The 17,198-nt window shown below is 37.2% G+C and overlaps 1 protein-coding gene across 1 annotated transcript in view; it reads right to left on the bottom strand.

Moving 5' to 3' along the window:
* Window positions 1-569, bottom strand: part of AGTR1 (angiotensin II receptor, type 1) — a 1,234-nt gene extending 665 nt beyond the window's left edge. Inside the window, exon 1 of the mRNA XM_010001716.1 lies at window positions 4-569. Coding sequence (XP_010000018.1) covers window positions 4-569 — 566 coding nt within the window. The remainder of the gene's footprint in view (window positions 1-3) is intronic.
* Between the last annotated feature and the right edge of the window lie 16,629 nt (window positions 570-17,198).

The raw sequence follows: 17,198 nt of genomic DNA, 5'->3' as shown, positions 1-17,198 counted from the left end.
GTCGTGTTGTTGTTGTCGTACCGAAACCCACAGACTGTCATGTTCAGGTTCTCGGCAAAGAATATGTTACGGTGAATGATGACGGGCAAGCTGGCCACGCCGGCCAGCAGCCAGATGGCAATGCAAGTTATTCTGGCAACAAAGGTGGTACGTCGGATTCGGGACTTGACCGGGTGTACTATGGCCAGGTAGCGGTCAATACTGAGGCAGGTGAGGAGGAACACGCTGGCGTACAGGTTGAAACTTATCCCTGCCGAGGCCAACTTACAGAGACAGTTGCCAAAAGGCCACTGGTACTCCATGGCCGTGTAGGCTGCCCAGAGTGGTAGAGTTATTAAAAAACACAAGTCGGCCAACGCCAGGTTTAGAAGAAAGATGCTGGCTACCGTTTTTAATTTCATGTAGCAGTAAATGACAATCACGACCAGGCTGTTCCCAAATATGCCTATAATAAAGATGATGCTGTAAACAGTTGGAACCATAATGTAGATGTAACTGTGCCTTCCTGAAACGGGACAGTCGACATGGATTCTTTTAACGGTTTCTTCAGTAGAGTAGTTTGGAATCATCTTGATGTCTTCAGCTGTAACCTACCTTCAGGGAGAAAATACGATGTTCACACCTAGGAGGGAAAAAGAGGAAGAAAATATTGTTCATGATAGATATTTAATATAAAAAAGTTGCAATGAAATGTCCAGTTTTTGTGTCTAGCAAAATGTGTCAGTGCCTTTGAATTTAAAAATTAGCCATTTCTAAGTGTTTTTTCAAGCAATTTCTATTTGAATAGATAATGTGTTTGCAGAATAAAACAGAAGTAAGAATATTAGGAGTTGGCTGGACATTGTTAGATTCTTTTAAACATGTGTGAAATCTAACAAACTTCTTTCGGTTAGCAAGATTCCAACTTAAACTACAACTGGTTAGTTTAAATATGTAATAAATAGAGACTCAGAATAGCAGATCACTATAAATTCAGGGAGCTTTAAGGTTATTTTTTTGCATAAATAGGTGATATATCTTCTAAGCAAAATTATTCTGATGTGTCAGAAGCTACACCTACATTAAAATATTGATAGTTACTATTGCAGAATGGTGTTCATTGCTGCCTGCAGGATCCTGACAGCTGTCAGCCAAACCCAAATGGAGTTGCCTGAGACAAAGATTGAGTAAAAAGTATTTGCTTTAGAAAGAAAATAAAACCCTTATAAGTGTAAGTCACACTTATATAGATACACACCCTAAGACTCTGGTCAGTAGAGATGCATTCAGAAAGAAAAGACACCTGTCATTATAGAAATATGGGCTGCGTTGTTATGGAGGTGGTTGCTCATTATTTGCGTTGTTCAGCACTTGTTCCTGTTAAGGACAGAACGCTGCTCTGGTAAGTGTTTGACATGCTTACGTTGGGAGACAACCATATTCCAAATGGATTGTCTTTTTAGTCTCCCTCTTTAATAGGGAGGTGAGGCATAGTTAGGTCTTGGCAAAGCCTGCACAGGAAGTCTGCAGTGGAAGGTCACTCTTTGGCTCTCAATTTATTACAGAAATGCTGTGTCTTTCAAAAGCTATCTCAGCTCATGTGCTTTTATGTTTGCATTAATAAGCTGATTCATTTCCATAAAGCTATCAGTGCATATTCAAGATTTAGGTTCTGGATTATTCTATCAATTTTGGAGTATCTAGTTATATGCAACTAGTAAGCCCTTCATCAAGATGTGCAACGTGATACCTCCCAGTCTCTCCAATTAATTCTGTCATTTAGACTTGTTGCCCCATTTGGTACAGATACCCCAGCTATTTCTGCAAAAATATTTCTGACACAAAAAAATGTACACATTTCTGATCACACATAGCACTGTAATACATCCTAAGCTCAGCTTCCTGGCTTTCAAACTGTGCCAAACCTAGAATACACAGTATTTGGCTCTGTGGAAGGTCATGCTATCCATAGGACAGGGAGAGCCACAATAAAAAGATTTCAAGATAAAGAAATCCTCTTATCACATCTCTTGGTTGTGAAAGTGCCCAAGGAGACTTGACAACCACTGATAGATTCTGCAACATCAAGGTCTGGCAGTATTTGCCTTGTCCCAGCTACGTGCTGGTGCTGTGTGGTCTGTTCATTATCATAGTCTCTATGAAGAAAATCACCAGTGCACCTCAGACTCGCAGTGAAGTGGATCAGGGCCCAGTTCAGGCTGATCGAGACCTTCCTCTGTGACTAGAGCAACCAAGCAGGGCTACTATTTGGCAGGTGCATCCTTCTCTGGGTGTACTAACTGGTGTATTCACTTACAGGCAATGATTTATCTTCTGTACCACTGTCATCTCTGCTGTCATTCTCACTTGTCAGTTTACCTGCTTGTCCCAGGATCACAGTTATACACATTTGGATCATAGTTATACACATTTTATGCAAAGTAGATACTTCTAGAAGGCAAGTACTGCAGAACATTTGAAAATGTTGCAGCAATAGGTGGCTGGTATAGCTTTATGCTGCCAGAATTGACCAGAGCACGTTAAAACACTGGCCAGTTAAATGCAAATACTGAAATTGTGCACATTGATATTTCCATTTCAAATTACCTGAGTTAACATGATGGTAGTTGGATCATTTTAAGGCTGATACCCAAGCAGCTTCTACTAAGAGGACTGAATTTATGTGACTGTGAATGGTGTTGCAAAGTCAATCTCAAAGCAAATTATCTAGTGAGCAGCAAACCTGTTGTACATTTACTGTCCTTTTTGACCTTCTATCTTTTTAAATTACAATGATTATTATAAGTCACTGAAAATGAAAGGCTTCACACTGCTCTACCAGCTATTATTTACCACTCCATTCATTGTTTCTATTGGTTTAAAGTGCATCCCAATTATGCTGCCTGTGGAAACAAGGAATTCTGAGGCCATGCAAGGTAAACAGTGCTTTGTGTACTGGAAGATAGGACTGACTGTTGCTTTCTGTGAGAACTTCATCAGCTATAAATAGGTAAGCAGGTGTCCCAAGTCAGACTGTAAACAAAAATGTGGTTTTGATATTTGCTTTGACAAAGACTAAATAAACTCAGACCAACCAAACCTGCTACAGTGTAGCCACTTCACCATTAGAAAACACAAGTTTGTTGTTTTTATCCCCTTCTGTTGGTAGGTGGATTATTTGCTCTTCCTACAAATGAGAAGATATTTCCATGTTTAACAGGATGATGCATTCTATTTTTACATACAATGATTGCACAGGAGGAAGCGAAGCTGAGAAAAATTTAGAACAATATGTTCAATATATTAACTATTTCTTTCTTTCTGGTGGCATAAACTTTTTTTCCTGTAATTTTTTTTTTTTTCCCTTTTCCTAATTTCTTCCCTCTTCTTTCTTTAGTTGCTGAGAAACTAATGACACTTTCAACATGCTTTATTGCACTGCTTTTTTTTTCCCTGTTCAGCAGAACAACCCCCTTTATCCTCACTGCCTTAATGAATATAATTTCTTCCACTTCATATGCCTTCTTCAGCCTCTTTCCTGGTATTCCTGACTGTGAAGCCATAAATTTACCTTTCTCCTTATTTCTGCTGCTCCTTCTAACAGTCTCTATTCCCCATTCACATTTTCCTTAGTATTTTTAGTCCAGAGTTGATAGGTGAATTGAGGAGGGGAAAAGAAATGCAAACACTTGGGCAAATAAAGTCATGTAAACTCAAGCCATTGTGGCTTTGCAGTGTGCACAGGCCTCCCTGTCATCACTGCCACAGTCTTCCACAGAGAGTTGCATCTGACTTCACAGTAAATGACAATAAATCAAAATATTACTGAAATGGAACTGCAACAGACAGTGCAGGGGTTGAACACTGTACATCAGTTCATGAGCACCAAGATCAGAAAGTAAGCTTTAAAAGATTTGTATTAGTAACTGTCCAGGTGCCTGTTGCTTTTTCAGTTTTGGGTCAGAAGATGGTCTGACATGAGCACAAACAGAATTTACAGAACCTTGGACTGGCCTGTGCATTTTCATTTAATAGTTGTCCTCCTGGTCCATCTTTTCTAAATCAACTGCCTCTTGAAATTGTTGTTAATTTTGTGGTATCTAGGGGTTTTTAATTTTAAAGTATTTATCTGTTTGATTCTCTAACCTATACATGGATTCTTTCTGTCCTCCCCTTGCAAGTGTTGGAGCTGGTCTGCTTCATTTCTGTTAGTTCTATATAGCTGGAAAATAAACTGCCTGTGATCTTTCCAGGCTCTGTTTCTTCCATTACATAACTCTAAAATGCTTATAACTTACTTTGTACTAGTAGAGGACCAGTTATTGATACCTTGTAAATGCAAACTGTGTATATACTCTGATGTTGTCTGTAAGACTTTCTCTGTATTTATTTCCTCCAGCATACTTCATAAGAGTCAGTCCTTCTGTATGATGCCTTCGTAGTTTATTCTTAAAAGAAGGAAACTCTCTTCTGTTTGTTTTCATAGACCACTCATTAATTTTCCCTCTGCTTCCCAAATATTTTCCAACTGTACTCAGTTTAAGTCATAAAATTTATGTGAGAAAAGGACAGATGAAAGGACTTTTTCCTCTGGGAAAAAATAAATGCTTGTGGAGTAACTGAACGGTGGACTTCGGGGTGTGTGTTTTGAATGATGGGGTGGGGAGTGAAGGGGAAATGTAAGGGAAAAGAAAACTAACACAGTTAAGCATAGGGACATTTAAATCGCTCTGAAGTTTCTCTCAATACATATTTCAACCACTAGAGGTCTGTATTTCCTACTTTAAAAAAGAGAATTGCTTTCTTTTATACTCAAGTGCCATCAACTTTTCAAAATATCCCCTTTTTTCAAGCTTATTTCAGATGTAAACACAAGGCAAAATGTCTATCATTGATTTTTCTGCATTTATGGAAAGTATAAAGTACCAGAGTGAACTATTTTATTTTAGTATCTACTAGCTTATATCTGATTTCTTTTATTCTAGTACATTCTGGGTTTCGCCCACCTTCAGTCCAATTTTGCACTTCAAAGTCATGAAGCAAGGTCCTAGTATTTTATTTTTTTCAAAGACATAGGCAGCTTAAACTTTCTAATGTTTTCAAGGCAAATTAAGACTATTTTTAAAGGGATACTAAAAGTATAGTTTCCTTTAAAGATGCAGATAAGAAAATAGTAACACCTACTCATTAGACTAAAAGATAATTTTAACATTAACAGGGCATGTTGTTAAATACAGTGTCACACAACTCTTTTTTCAAATATCAGTTGTGAGTATTCTTTAAGTAATTCCAGGTTAACTTAATTAAAACCTGTGTTTTTCCTTTTCATAGGAAGATATTTATTGTGAAAAATGTCACATCAGAACTATTTTTTTAAAGGGATTTGAAGGATATTTGGAAATTGAAAGGCAGTGTGAGCTTACACATCTTTTTTTATGCAAATAGTGATTGGTTAGACCTTGTGCTGTATATATTTCATTAATTGTAAACAATTTCATAACTTGAAAACGTAAGCATTGTTTCTGCTTTCTAGCCTACTCCCCCCCAGCCTCTTTTACTCATAATTCCTTTGGATAATGTCAATGCATAATGGTATTATTCTGTTTCTGTTGTTTTATTTATCTAAATAAATAGCTGTCTAATGCTAGTAAGGGCAAACAGCTTTCAACCCAAAAAGAGAAGAAAGGTTGTTAGTGTTATGGAGACACTAATTTTATGGAAACCAGTAAATAAGCAAAGTAGAACAACAACAACAAAAAATAACTGTACTGTCTTGCAGCAATAAGCAAAAATAGTCAGTGTCTTGTCCTGTATTTATCTCAAACAGGTTACGCAGTCTCAGGGTATCTCTATGCACTTCAGGGATGTTTGAGTACAAGCATATGAGGTTTATGTCTTGAAGCTGCTAAAAATAGAAGCATTTAGAGAAAATAGAAGTGATATTTAGAGACAGAAAACTAGCAAAGAGTTATTTAGATTTAAAATGCAGAATGAAGAAAAATAGTATTTCATTTGCACACTTAAGGACTTTATGTTATAAATGGCCACTTCTAAAGCACTAATTTATGGCGCTGTCGAGTGATGAATAAAATCTTGCATTTTTTTAAAATGAAATGCTTAATAATACTACAATGTAATATATGACAAGTTTTTTGCATGCTCTTTATAACAGCCTGCAGTGCAGTAATGTCTTAGTTTCAATTCTAACAGCTACAGCAGCAGTGAAAGCTTGGGCTATTTTTGCATCATGCTAACAGAGTCCAGAAACACTGGAAATATTTCTTCATGCCACTTAGCTCTTTGGCTGAAGTTAACTCTACCAATTCCCTCAACTATGTTTTTCTTTTCCAGAAGCTGGGAAATCTTGATGTACATATTTCTATAAAATTTTACTCACAGGTGATAGTGCCAAGGAAGGATTGCTCAGCTTCACTGGAGTTTCCCAACCTCATTAGAGCTTAGTGGTTTAGTGAATGCTAGCATGGCAACAATTAGAAGGATCTTATGCATGTAAGTTTGTTGACTAATTGATCTACAGAGTGATCATTAGGGTTAGCTAAAAGTCTTTCAGTTTAGAGTAAGTTTCAGTATTTCAGTTAATACATTTTGTTCTTCAGATCCTCTGGGTTTATAAATAAACATTATTTTCTGGGAGCTTTTAATCTATAGAGACATGATTTGGTTTTCTCTGCTGTTAAGTGAGGAAAAACATTCTTTGGTTCAATAATTGTAGAACTGGACTCCAAAGCACTGAAAGATAAACACACTGCATTTTGAGAATGGTTAATCTTATCTCTTGGGGACAATAAGGGAGGTGGCAGCTTTAGAGATCACTGGTTCTGGACTGACAGTGTACCCAATACTCCAGATATCTTAGATTTTTTCATGTAGTTTTCTGCCCTCTTTCTTTCATATTTATCCATCAGAGTAGTCTCTATTTTCTTTCTTTGACCAAGGCTGCACGAACATTTTGCAAGCTCTCTGGTGTTTAATAAGTATTATATACCCTTAAGAGATGTGAATATAAAATTATCTGCACAGCAGTAACTGGAAACTAAAAAGATGATTAAATAAAGTAAAAGATATTTCTATCTTAATATTACTAGTTCAGTACTTCAGAAACATCAAAACATCAAGATTCAGAGAAGACAATATCTGAAAGTTGAATATCCATGTGATATCCCCTTGTCCCAGTCATCTTAGTTGCTGTCCTGAACAAGGAATAAAGATTATTTTTGTCTTATTTCTGTTACTAAACCTGTAGCTGAATTAGTTTTTTTAAATATGAAAAGTTGTTATATCAAGAGGCAGTCACACTTCTTATTCATACCACAGGGTAAAGAATTGCCTCTTTTCCTAAAAGAGGCTGAAGACACTTAGACGTACTAAAACTGTGAAATGAGGGCATCAACTATCACCATCCATCCAGCATGGATTTCCACACTTCTTTCATAGCCATTAGCTTTACCAAAAAGAAAGACTGGTGCCCTCCTAGGAGATAAAAATTATCAATAAACAGCAAGTTAACCTAAAGTCTGTTTATCAGGGACATGTTGTCATATGTTTAGCAATGCCATTTACTGCACTTTAGATGCCATGAAAGTAAAAATGAATCTGTTTCAGATCAAGATAGGACTAGAATTTCTAGGGCTTTCAGTATTGACATGAAAAGATTTTTGAAAGGCAACACAAAGTAAGGTATTGCTCTATTATGAATATACAGCTTACTGCATATTCATAACTTCAGATTTGATGCCTGGTGATGTAGAATCTTTGGGGTATTTGGCAGTACCTGAAAGAGTAAATAGTTAAAAAGAATTAAGCCATCAAGTCCCAGAACAAATAAAAGTGAGATTAGTTTGAGCTGTGAAAAGTTACATGCTGCATGGTTACTTTCTCTGAGTGACAGTAAATGAATGGATTAACACATTTCCTTTATTGCAGCTGGAATTGCCTATATAAAATATAGTGTGCCCCATGTGATCATTTTTAATAAAAGACAGAAATAAAATCCAGGTTTGTTAAGTGGGAGTGAAATAATTTGATGGATTTTAAGTTTCTATTCCGAGAGCTTAGTTCCATGGAATAAGAAGTTTTTAAGTACTCTTTTTTAAATTACCCAGCAGTGCACCTCCTACACAGATGCAGCTTCTGGATACATAACCATACACCTGAAATTTCTGTTGGCACCATTATTTCTATATGGAATGAACTATAAGCTTCTACTGTCAACTCCTCCAGCCTGAGGAGTAGGGGAACTTAGTAATTTTAGGCTTGATCCAGACTGAAATTTCACCCTTCCATTAAAAAGGCTGTGGAGAACCAAGAGAGAAAAATAACTGACTTAAATAAAAAAGCACTGCTGAAAGCTCTTATCATGCCCTTTTCTAACAGACCAGAGATCAGATACAATGTGTGAGGTATTTACCCTCCTTTCAGTCGCAATTTGACTTGATGTTTCATATGCCTACACATCTGTCCTTAAGGTTACGCAGTTTTCTTCACTGAAGCTGGTGGGTGCCTCCCTAAGTATATGGAAAGAGCAGTAACAGCAACTGCTCTTCGTTCCAGCTTGTAGGAGAATTACTATGTTATATTACTTGTGATTTCAAGAGTGGAGGCATCAAGAATCTTGCCTTACAGCAATGTTGGGGCTAGTCTTTTAAGGGAACATTGTTCCCCCTGCCAACTTTTTTCTTTACAACTTCTTGTGAACGGAAATGTGGAGTCTGCAAATATCAAAGTTCCTGAGGCAGAAATGATGCTATTTTGTTACCTAAAACACCAGAAAGGATCATGCTTTAGAGTGCTGCTGCAAAAGGCACAGACTGTTTTGAGAAGTTCCTTCTGCTAACTTAGAAAACCACATAGTTACCACATGCTTTTACCTTGTAGATTTTACAAAGTTCCTGAAACTTGGCCAAACTTGGGAAAGCTACCCCCAGTAGCGGGGATGCATCTTTCTCTGAGGTCACTATAGAAAAGATCATGCAAATGCTGAAAATCATGCAGATCATTGCTCTTTTGGTGTTGTATGAATGACTGTTCAAAAGAAGTGTGGTATTAAGGGCATGGTCAATATGGAAGATATGGGAAGAAATGTTTTTGAAAGGTGAAGGAAAGAAGGCTGGGCTTGGCTGAGTCCAAACACAAAGGTTTTAATTAATGAGATGCACCAATGTTGGTAGGAACAGAAGAGTTAGCCCCTTTTTTGTTAAAACACACACTGAAAATTTAGAGTGTATGGAAATTATTTTTATATAGCAGAAAGGAGAAGTTAGTAACATCAGGGGATACATACATTTTTATTAATTGAGATGAGACAAAGACAAAGGTAAATAGTTGTATCTTGCTGTTTATTACAGGTAACTGTACTGCAACATAACGTGTGTGAAATGAAATGTAGTGGGTTGTGAATTTTGGGGCCTTTCTGCTTTTTGGTACAGGAAGAAAAAAATATGGTAAAGGATAAAAAGTCTCCCAAATTCTATTAAGAATGTTAAAATAATTATATGTGCTGTTAATGGGTGGAGAACAGGTTTTATTACAGGGAGGCAGAAAAAAAAAAATGTTAAAAAATATAATTGGTATAGCAAGATAAAGACTGGCTATTAAGAAGGGTATTACAATCTACTCTGTGAAAGTCCAGATACTGAGGGAGGTCAGTAAGTACAGCCTCTGGGTAAATCCAGGTAAAATTTGCATAAGTTTAAACTCTTGGTTGTATTAGTGATTGTTCATAATTTAGCAGAAAATGGGATTTCATGCATCCAAATTAGAAATTATAATGTTCTGAAATAGTTCATGCATGAGTGACAGAAATAGGGAACATTCTGACAGTGTTCATATGTCATTGGTGGAGATCACAATAGAAAATAGCATGGAAAGGTCTAAACTGCAATTGTATCCTCATGAACCAAATAATCTACTTCTGGGAGAAAAGGATTTTTCTGAATCTACATGCAAGATCTTTGTCATTTTCCTGTTCTACAGCATTACTGTGAAAGGCACAACTCAAAATCAGTGGTGTTGCTAGCATAAAACTACTGAAAGTGATGTTTTAACTAGGTCGTATTGCTTCCTCTAGGCAAAGATGTCTGCAGGTGGAAAGGCAGGGGAGCACAGCTGATAACTTTATAGACAAAGATGGGACATGATAGGACTTTGTGGAATTTCAGTTTAGTCCAGATAGAGGCTTCTTTGCTTTGTCCTGGTAGTTTAGTTTATTCAGAGAACATGGTGCCATTTGTCTAGCCTTACATGGTCATGTTACTTCTGGTAAGACAGAAGATGCAGAGGCAAAAGTTAACATTATGCAACTTAACCTCCTGAACGACTTTCCTTAGTTAAAAGTGAGATAATAACTCACTTAGCAATGAATAACATTACTTCTGCTTTTCTGATGCAAGTAACTGCCTTCCTGTACTTGTAAAACAGTAAGAAAGGTATGATTAGAGAGCTTATGTACATATATTTGTTCCTGGTTATGGAGCAAATAATTAACACTTTGATGTGTGTGAGGCCTTACCTGTACATAAATCCCCAGAAGGGCGCCTTCCTGCCACTAAGCTAAATCACCAGGGTAAATTCATGATGCATCTAAGAGCTCTACAGGCTTAATACACAGTCCTCTCTGCAGGATGTGCTTTTCAATTTTACTCTTCCCCACAAACTCCCCTCAAAAGCAGAAGGCAAATGTATGTTAATGAATAACAATGTTTAGAAACATATTGTGCAGAGCAATAGTTACCTTCACCTGCAACACTCATTAATCTGTCAGAAAGTGGGCGAGAAAATAAACACTCAAATTTCTCTGCTTCTACTGCAGAAATAGAGAGACCTCTGTCAACAGGTGTTCCACTTTCTAATCTAATGGAAATTAGATGAGTTTGCTGACAGTAGTTCCTGTTGCACACTTATATAAAAAGACTCTCCCTATCCCAAAGCACATCAGTGTTTCTTACCTATCACCAATGTGGCTAAAAGTAAGTGACAGAAACTTTTGCTATGAGTAATGAATACATTAACTGGAAAACAAGCCCACATGCAGATGCAGCATGTCTGTGTGGACACAAATCACTAAATTATCTGTCATGTTAACTAAACCGACTGACATGCAAGTTTTATCACTACATTTCCAATACCATAGCAAATGATTTCCACGTAACTTCCCAGCAGTCAGTGTTATGGGGAAAACAAGCCTCATGTTAAACATTATTTTTTCTTTTGACTTCATGCTGAAAAATAGTGTTTGTCTTACTGTAGAGACAAAAGCAAATATATTGTGGATTTCTGTGTGAGGAAATAGACTTTAGATTTCAACACCTTCATTGAGAGGAAGTTTTGTTTTCCAATTTGGTTCATTGTGTCTGATTGAGACACTTGATTACTTTTCTTTTATAGAATTAATTTAGATATCCTTACAGTGGGAAAGTATCACACTATGCCTATGAAAAGACTTTTTTTTCCTTAAATGAGAATGTTAGGAATAGCCTGGAGGGAAAAGTTAAAAGATTAAAAGCAAAGGATCAGCATGGAGGCTCCTTAATGAATACCTCATTAGGGTCAGAAAAAGGGAACTGAAGGCAGAAAGGAAAGAAAACAGTATGAGTAGCTGGTGAAGTACAAGAGTTTATTCAGAAAAAAAAAAAAATCTTTTGAAAATGATAATGCAGCTAAGCTCAAGAGAAGTTAGTATTGTTGTAACTGTTGGTGTTGTAACTGTTAAGTATAACATGGAAAACATAGATGCCAAATTATGCATGTACCTGCACAAAACTCCTGTTAAGGGCAGATCATGATGAGAAGTAGAAGAAAATGTTAGTAGTAAAATACAAAGACAAGCAATGTATCTGTGATTTTTTTTTTTTTGCAAGTCAATTGGACTACAGAAGTGCTAAGGGGTTAATCAAGGAGAATGAAAGGTCAGGTAGAGATACCTAAATCCATGTTGGTGTGAAAGGCATTATCACCTATGAAAAAACAGATACTGTGATCCCTAATGCTTTGTCTGGAAGGCAGAATTCTTAATAGAATGATACCAAAATAGATGTTCTGCCAAATTTGTACAGCTTGTTTCCTGTTTTTTTTATTGCACTATTTTGAAAATAAAATTAGTGAACTCTCTTTACTGTCCTGGCTCTACTTTCCTTCTGGGTACTGAGCACCAGCAATAGGTAGCAAACCCAAGAGGGTGCATCCTCAACAAAGTGCAGTCTTGGTTCTCAAGCAAACATGACTGTGGACTTGTCTGGAAAGAGCAGTGATGTGCCCTACAAAGGATGCCACATCAGCTTTACTCCTTATTGATGGGAAAATCACCACTTGAGCTAAGCAAATGCTTAGATGTGTGGCTGTCCAGTACCGACATGACTTTTTTTGATAGAATGTTTAAGAACATGGAACATCATAAAACATGTTTAAAGGCAAAATATTTTTAACCCATCCCTTATGCATTGCTTTCTAGGAAGCATGGGCAAATAAGCATCTTTTAACTGAAATAAAGCCTCATTTGAGGAAAAAAAAAGAAAAACTGTGATTGTCTTGTGATAATAAGCTGCTAATAACAAAGCCAAGAGAAAAACAGAGAAATCTAACAGCAGAGCTAGCATCCCCCTTTGAAAATAGGTGTTGATTCCTGCCCCACTCTTTCCATTTCAGAATTTTGTGCAATAAGTAAAGAGCCTGAGGAGGGAGGAAATCCTGAGCAACTGCCAGAAATTGAGTGGTAGTAGACTAACTCTTTGGCTCAATGTACCTTATAGGAGGCTGAAAAGAAAGGAAAATGGTATAAACCTTTAGGCTTGGGTAACAAGAATGAGGGGAGAAAGGAGAAGGGATAAAAACCAGTAAGATTTTGTAAAGGAAAGGAAGAAAAGGTGATGCATATCCTAAAAACTTGGGAGAGGCATGCATGGTTCCTCAATAAAGACAAGTTCAGGTGGCATCTTTGTACATGATGTGCTGCCTGCTTTAAACAAAGGGTCTGGCCAGGCTGTGCTGATGCTAAAACAGGGTTAAATGGAGGAGAACTGCCAACAGAACATTTTTTAGGGAAGTGTACATTTTTCTTCCTTGCGTAAACCCCCCAAGATAAAAGTACAGCTGCTCAGTGGTTTCCTGGAAAGTTTTACTATTTGCATGGGTCCCTCTGAGCTAGAAATGCTGAGGCACAGTACTTGCATTCAGTCTATCCCTCTCAGTTTTCAGAAAACTGAGAGGACTGAGGAATGTTGGTTTATTTTCTATTTTCCAGTACTTCATGGACTGATTATTAGATTCCATTAGTCAACCGTCTACAACTAACTGAAAAAGTTGTATGACCTAGAAGTAATGAGAGGAATAGATGAATTAGCTGAAATTAGGTGTTTGGTTAAATCATTCTTTGTTCTGGCCATAACTCTAATTATAGTTTTCACTTCAAACAGTGAAATACTGTCTAAATACTGACCTCGCCCAAATTCAGTACTAGTTTCTTCAGGTATTGCCAGGTACCTTTTGCTGTAGCCTGCTTTTTGTCTTGTCTTCAATCATGCCACTCAGTGATGCATTGCCAATCTGATCTCACTTTCCTGCTGTGAGGTCATCTTCAGTTATTACCCATTTGCTGTGCCTATAAGGGAAATGCTACTCAACTACAATAAAAGGAGATAAACACCACAAATGGTAACCAAGCATTCTAGCTCATGTTGTTATACAGCAGATTCTTGGACAATTTTCTATCAAATAAAAACCAAATTGAATGAAAATTGTAACAGACGCCTGACAGCCCAAAATATGTAGTTCTTTCATATGGTCATACAACAGAGAATACTAACAGCATGCCATTTGGAGCATGATATTTTCCTACTCTTAGTTGCAATTCACTTGAAAGCTCAAAGTAATTTTAGTATAATCCATCAATTATCTGAAGATAAGGCCATAAATTATTAGACCAGCCATTCTATTTCATACATGCTTTGTCTCAGACAATGACAGCTGTTAGACTTGCAGTCATGATAACTTCTTTTCACTTGTTTGTTACAGCTGAGGTAAAAAAATAAAGTACAAGTACCATAACACCCCTTTTTTGTCAGATTTGTTAAATTCTCTAGGATGTTCATTAATGGCACAGATTCTTCTAAAGTACATCTGTAAGATGTATTTTTTTTTGGCAAAGAATGGTACAGAACACAGTATGACTGCAATGAGTACAATGACTGTCTATTAGTGGAAGTGATCTTACGAGACAAATTTGTTGATGGAAAGAGAACTAAAAGAAATAGTATGGCTAGTAAAAGCTTACTGGTTCACTTTTCACTGCAGGGTTTTTAGGAGGAAGAGACAGAAAATTATACCATGATTAGTAACGTTCTGTGCAATAGAAGCTGTATATAAGAAAACAGCTTTCCTGGAGCTTTCTGATACTCAGGCTCAGTGTTTGGGCCTCATATATGAGGTCTATGCACCTTTAAGTTCTAAGAGTAAACTATGTTACCACCTACTCAAAACTCTCCAGTGTATTTGAATTTACCTTGTGTGTACATACTACAATTTTAACTTTGCATCCTTTTTTTTTTTTTTTTTTTTTGCATAAAATTTGTCCAAAAAAGCATAACTCCTATGCAAGAATACTGCAAAATTGTGAATTAATATTTGAGAGGAGCACATGGTAGAGTACAACATCCATGCTGGTGCACTTCTGATGGGATTGTTGCACAACTGAGTGTGTGAGGCACAAATATCAGCAGAAAGATAGACAAGGCTTAAAAACATCAATAGACCCTACAACAGAAGTAGACTACTGTGGGCCTGTAGTAGCCAGGCTATAACCTGACCCAGCCCTCCCAGCTGTAAAATGTAGATTCTACCATGCCTTCAACTCTGAAAGGATTCTGAGATTATATTTCTCTTTCCAGAGAGTGATGATGGTTCCTGGACTGCCAGTCTTACTGTCAGAAATATGCGATGGGTTTATTTTGCTTTGCTGGTCACCCTTCCCCTGACTTACCCATTTGGTTGCTCTCTTTAGCTTACCTAGCAGATCAATTAATATCTCAATGCATCTTGATAACACATTTCCCCAACTCAGCTTTAGATATGACATAGAAAAATCAGATTTTAGACTATTTCTCCTCTTACTGAGGTATCTCCTAGAAGATAACCATTAAATTCAGCCAAAAAACCCCACACAATTTGCCATACATAGTGTGTGATTAAAACAATGCATAAATATCTATGGTCTCTATCCAAGTCAAGACAGAACATGACCTTTGATGAACTCATTAAGACAGAAAAGGAGACCTGAAGTATAGGCAACACAGATACACACTAACCACTCAAAAATAATAGGATGCTTCTCACAATGTGATTAGATGCCCTAATATTTGAGCAATAATAGCCCCAGGAGAGATTATGAATACTCCAGGTGACACTAGCAGCTTTCTGGATCTCAAGAAGGTCCAGAGAAAAAGCAGAGGTAGTGAGCAAATGAGACTACTAACCTGTGACTGCTTAAGGCACTTCCAACTAATGTACTTCTGCATAAACAGGAGTTTAACTAGGACATTGTAATAAGAGTTTGTACTTCATGTAACTTTAAGTTCCTATATTAATAATCACTGGAGCTGCTGTAAGACAGAGACAATGCCAGAGAAAAGGACTACCTAAATGTATTCCTTTAACGAACACAGAGGATAAAATTAGCACAGTGCAGGAAACTTAAGAATGTAGGAAAATGCAGTGAGTGCCCATTATCTGAAATAAAATTTTTAACAGGAATTAACTCTGTCACATATTTCCATGTCCGCAAACACAGTCCACAATTTTCAACAGAAATATTCTAGAAAGTGTAAATAAATCACCATGTTTACATTCTGCATCTGCCTCTGTTTTTATAGTACTAAAAATAGCAAAAAGAAATGAGATACATTTTCAGATACTTAGTACAATTAAAGATAGTATTATTCACCCAGCGGGTAACACCCATACAAATCAGGCATCTTTTTGTTCAAAGCAGACTGTAAAAAGCAGGTTGTGGAATTGTGGCATTTAAACTGAAAGGCAGCACTCTCCTCACTTCTGCAGTGCTGTGGATACTGGTGTTCCGGGCTGGTATTTACAGCCTTTGAAACCAGTTAACTTCTAGTTGCAGTTCACACGTGCAGTCCAACCCAAGCAAGATTCTGTTTTCAAGCAGGAACAGCACCATCAGCAATGGGCACACTTCTGCTCTCCTGTAGTGTGAGAATTAACTCTGTTTCCATCTACTATCTTGACAAATATGAGGGGAATGAAACTAACTATATTCAAATATACTGAGAAATGTAACTTCTCTTAATTGTACAAGACCACTTTAGCAACATAAACTAGGAAGCCCTCCATAGTTGTAGCTGATTTTTCTCTGCTATATAGTTCAAGTTGTAGAGAGGAAAAGTGTACAGAAATGCCACATTTCTACCGGAAAGGCATTCAGTTACAATTCCTCATACATGAGTGAAAGCTTTATTTGTAGGCGCATCTTTGTATTTTTGAAAGATTGTGTAATTTAAAATGGTGGCAACAAGCAAAATGGTCTTGGTCAGGAGAGTGCAACATTTGTCCAATACTAAAACAGAGCTAGAACAGCTATTCTACATCACCATGGTAATTACCTGCTGCAGGCCGTGTTCCATCCTCCTATTCAGGCAAAAATCTAATCATATCAGCAGTGCAGCTTCATGTAAGTGAAAAAAAGATGCCACCCTCACCCACCCCCAAGAAAAATCCCTCTTCACCCTCATCGCGTTTTGGCTTGGGATTTTACTGAGCCCATTTACTAGCCTGTCTTATACTCCACAACACAATTAAAACAACTACTGCTACTTATGGAAGTCATGGAAATTTACAGTGAACTGTAGCACATTCTGGACAGAATCCTGCTGTTGCTTATTGTCATGCATCTCACTGACTAGTGGGTTTGAAGAAATACAGAAATGGGTGTAACTGAATCCTGCAAATACACTGCTTGTACATAGTGTGCAATTAACTGATTCAGTTACTGATACACCAGTAGCCTCACTCAGAGGAATACACGGCTTGTGTGCCTGTAAATAACTGAAAACATTTTAAGTGTTTTAATGGATGAAGAGTGGCAGGACAGCAAATATGTTGTAGGATTTCACATTTAAGGCTCTAGTTCAGTTTAATTTTTCAGAGTCCAAGCTAAGTTCAGAAGCTGGCTGATGCCAGGGGAAAAAAAA

The sequence above is a fragment of the Chaetura pelagica genome, unplaced genomic scaffold (assembly GCF_000747805.2).
Source record: "Chaetura pelagica isolate M959 unplaced genomic scaffold, ChaPel_1.0 scaffold807, whole genome shotgun sequence".
NCBI classification, from domain to species: Eukaryota; Metazoa; Chordata; class Aves; order Apodiformes; family Apodidae; genus Chaetura; species Chaetura pelagica.
Note: the sequence above shows the minus strand (reverse complement) of the source record. Positions and strands in the feature narration are given on the sequence as shown.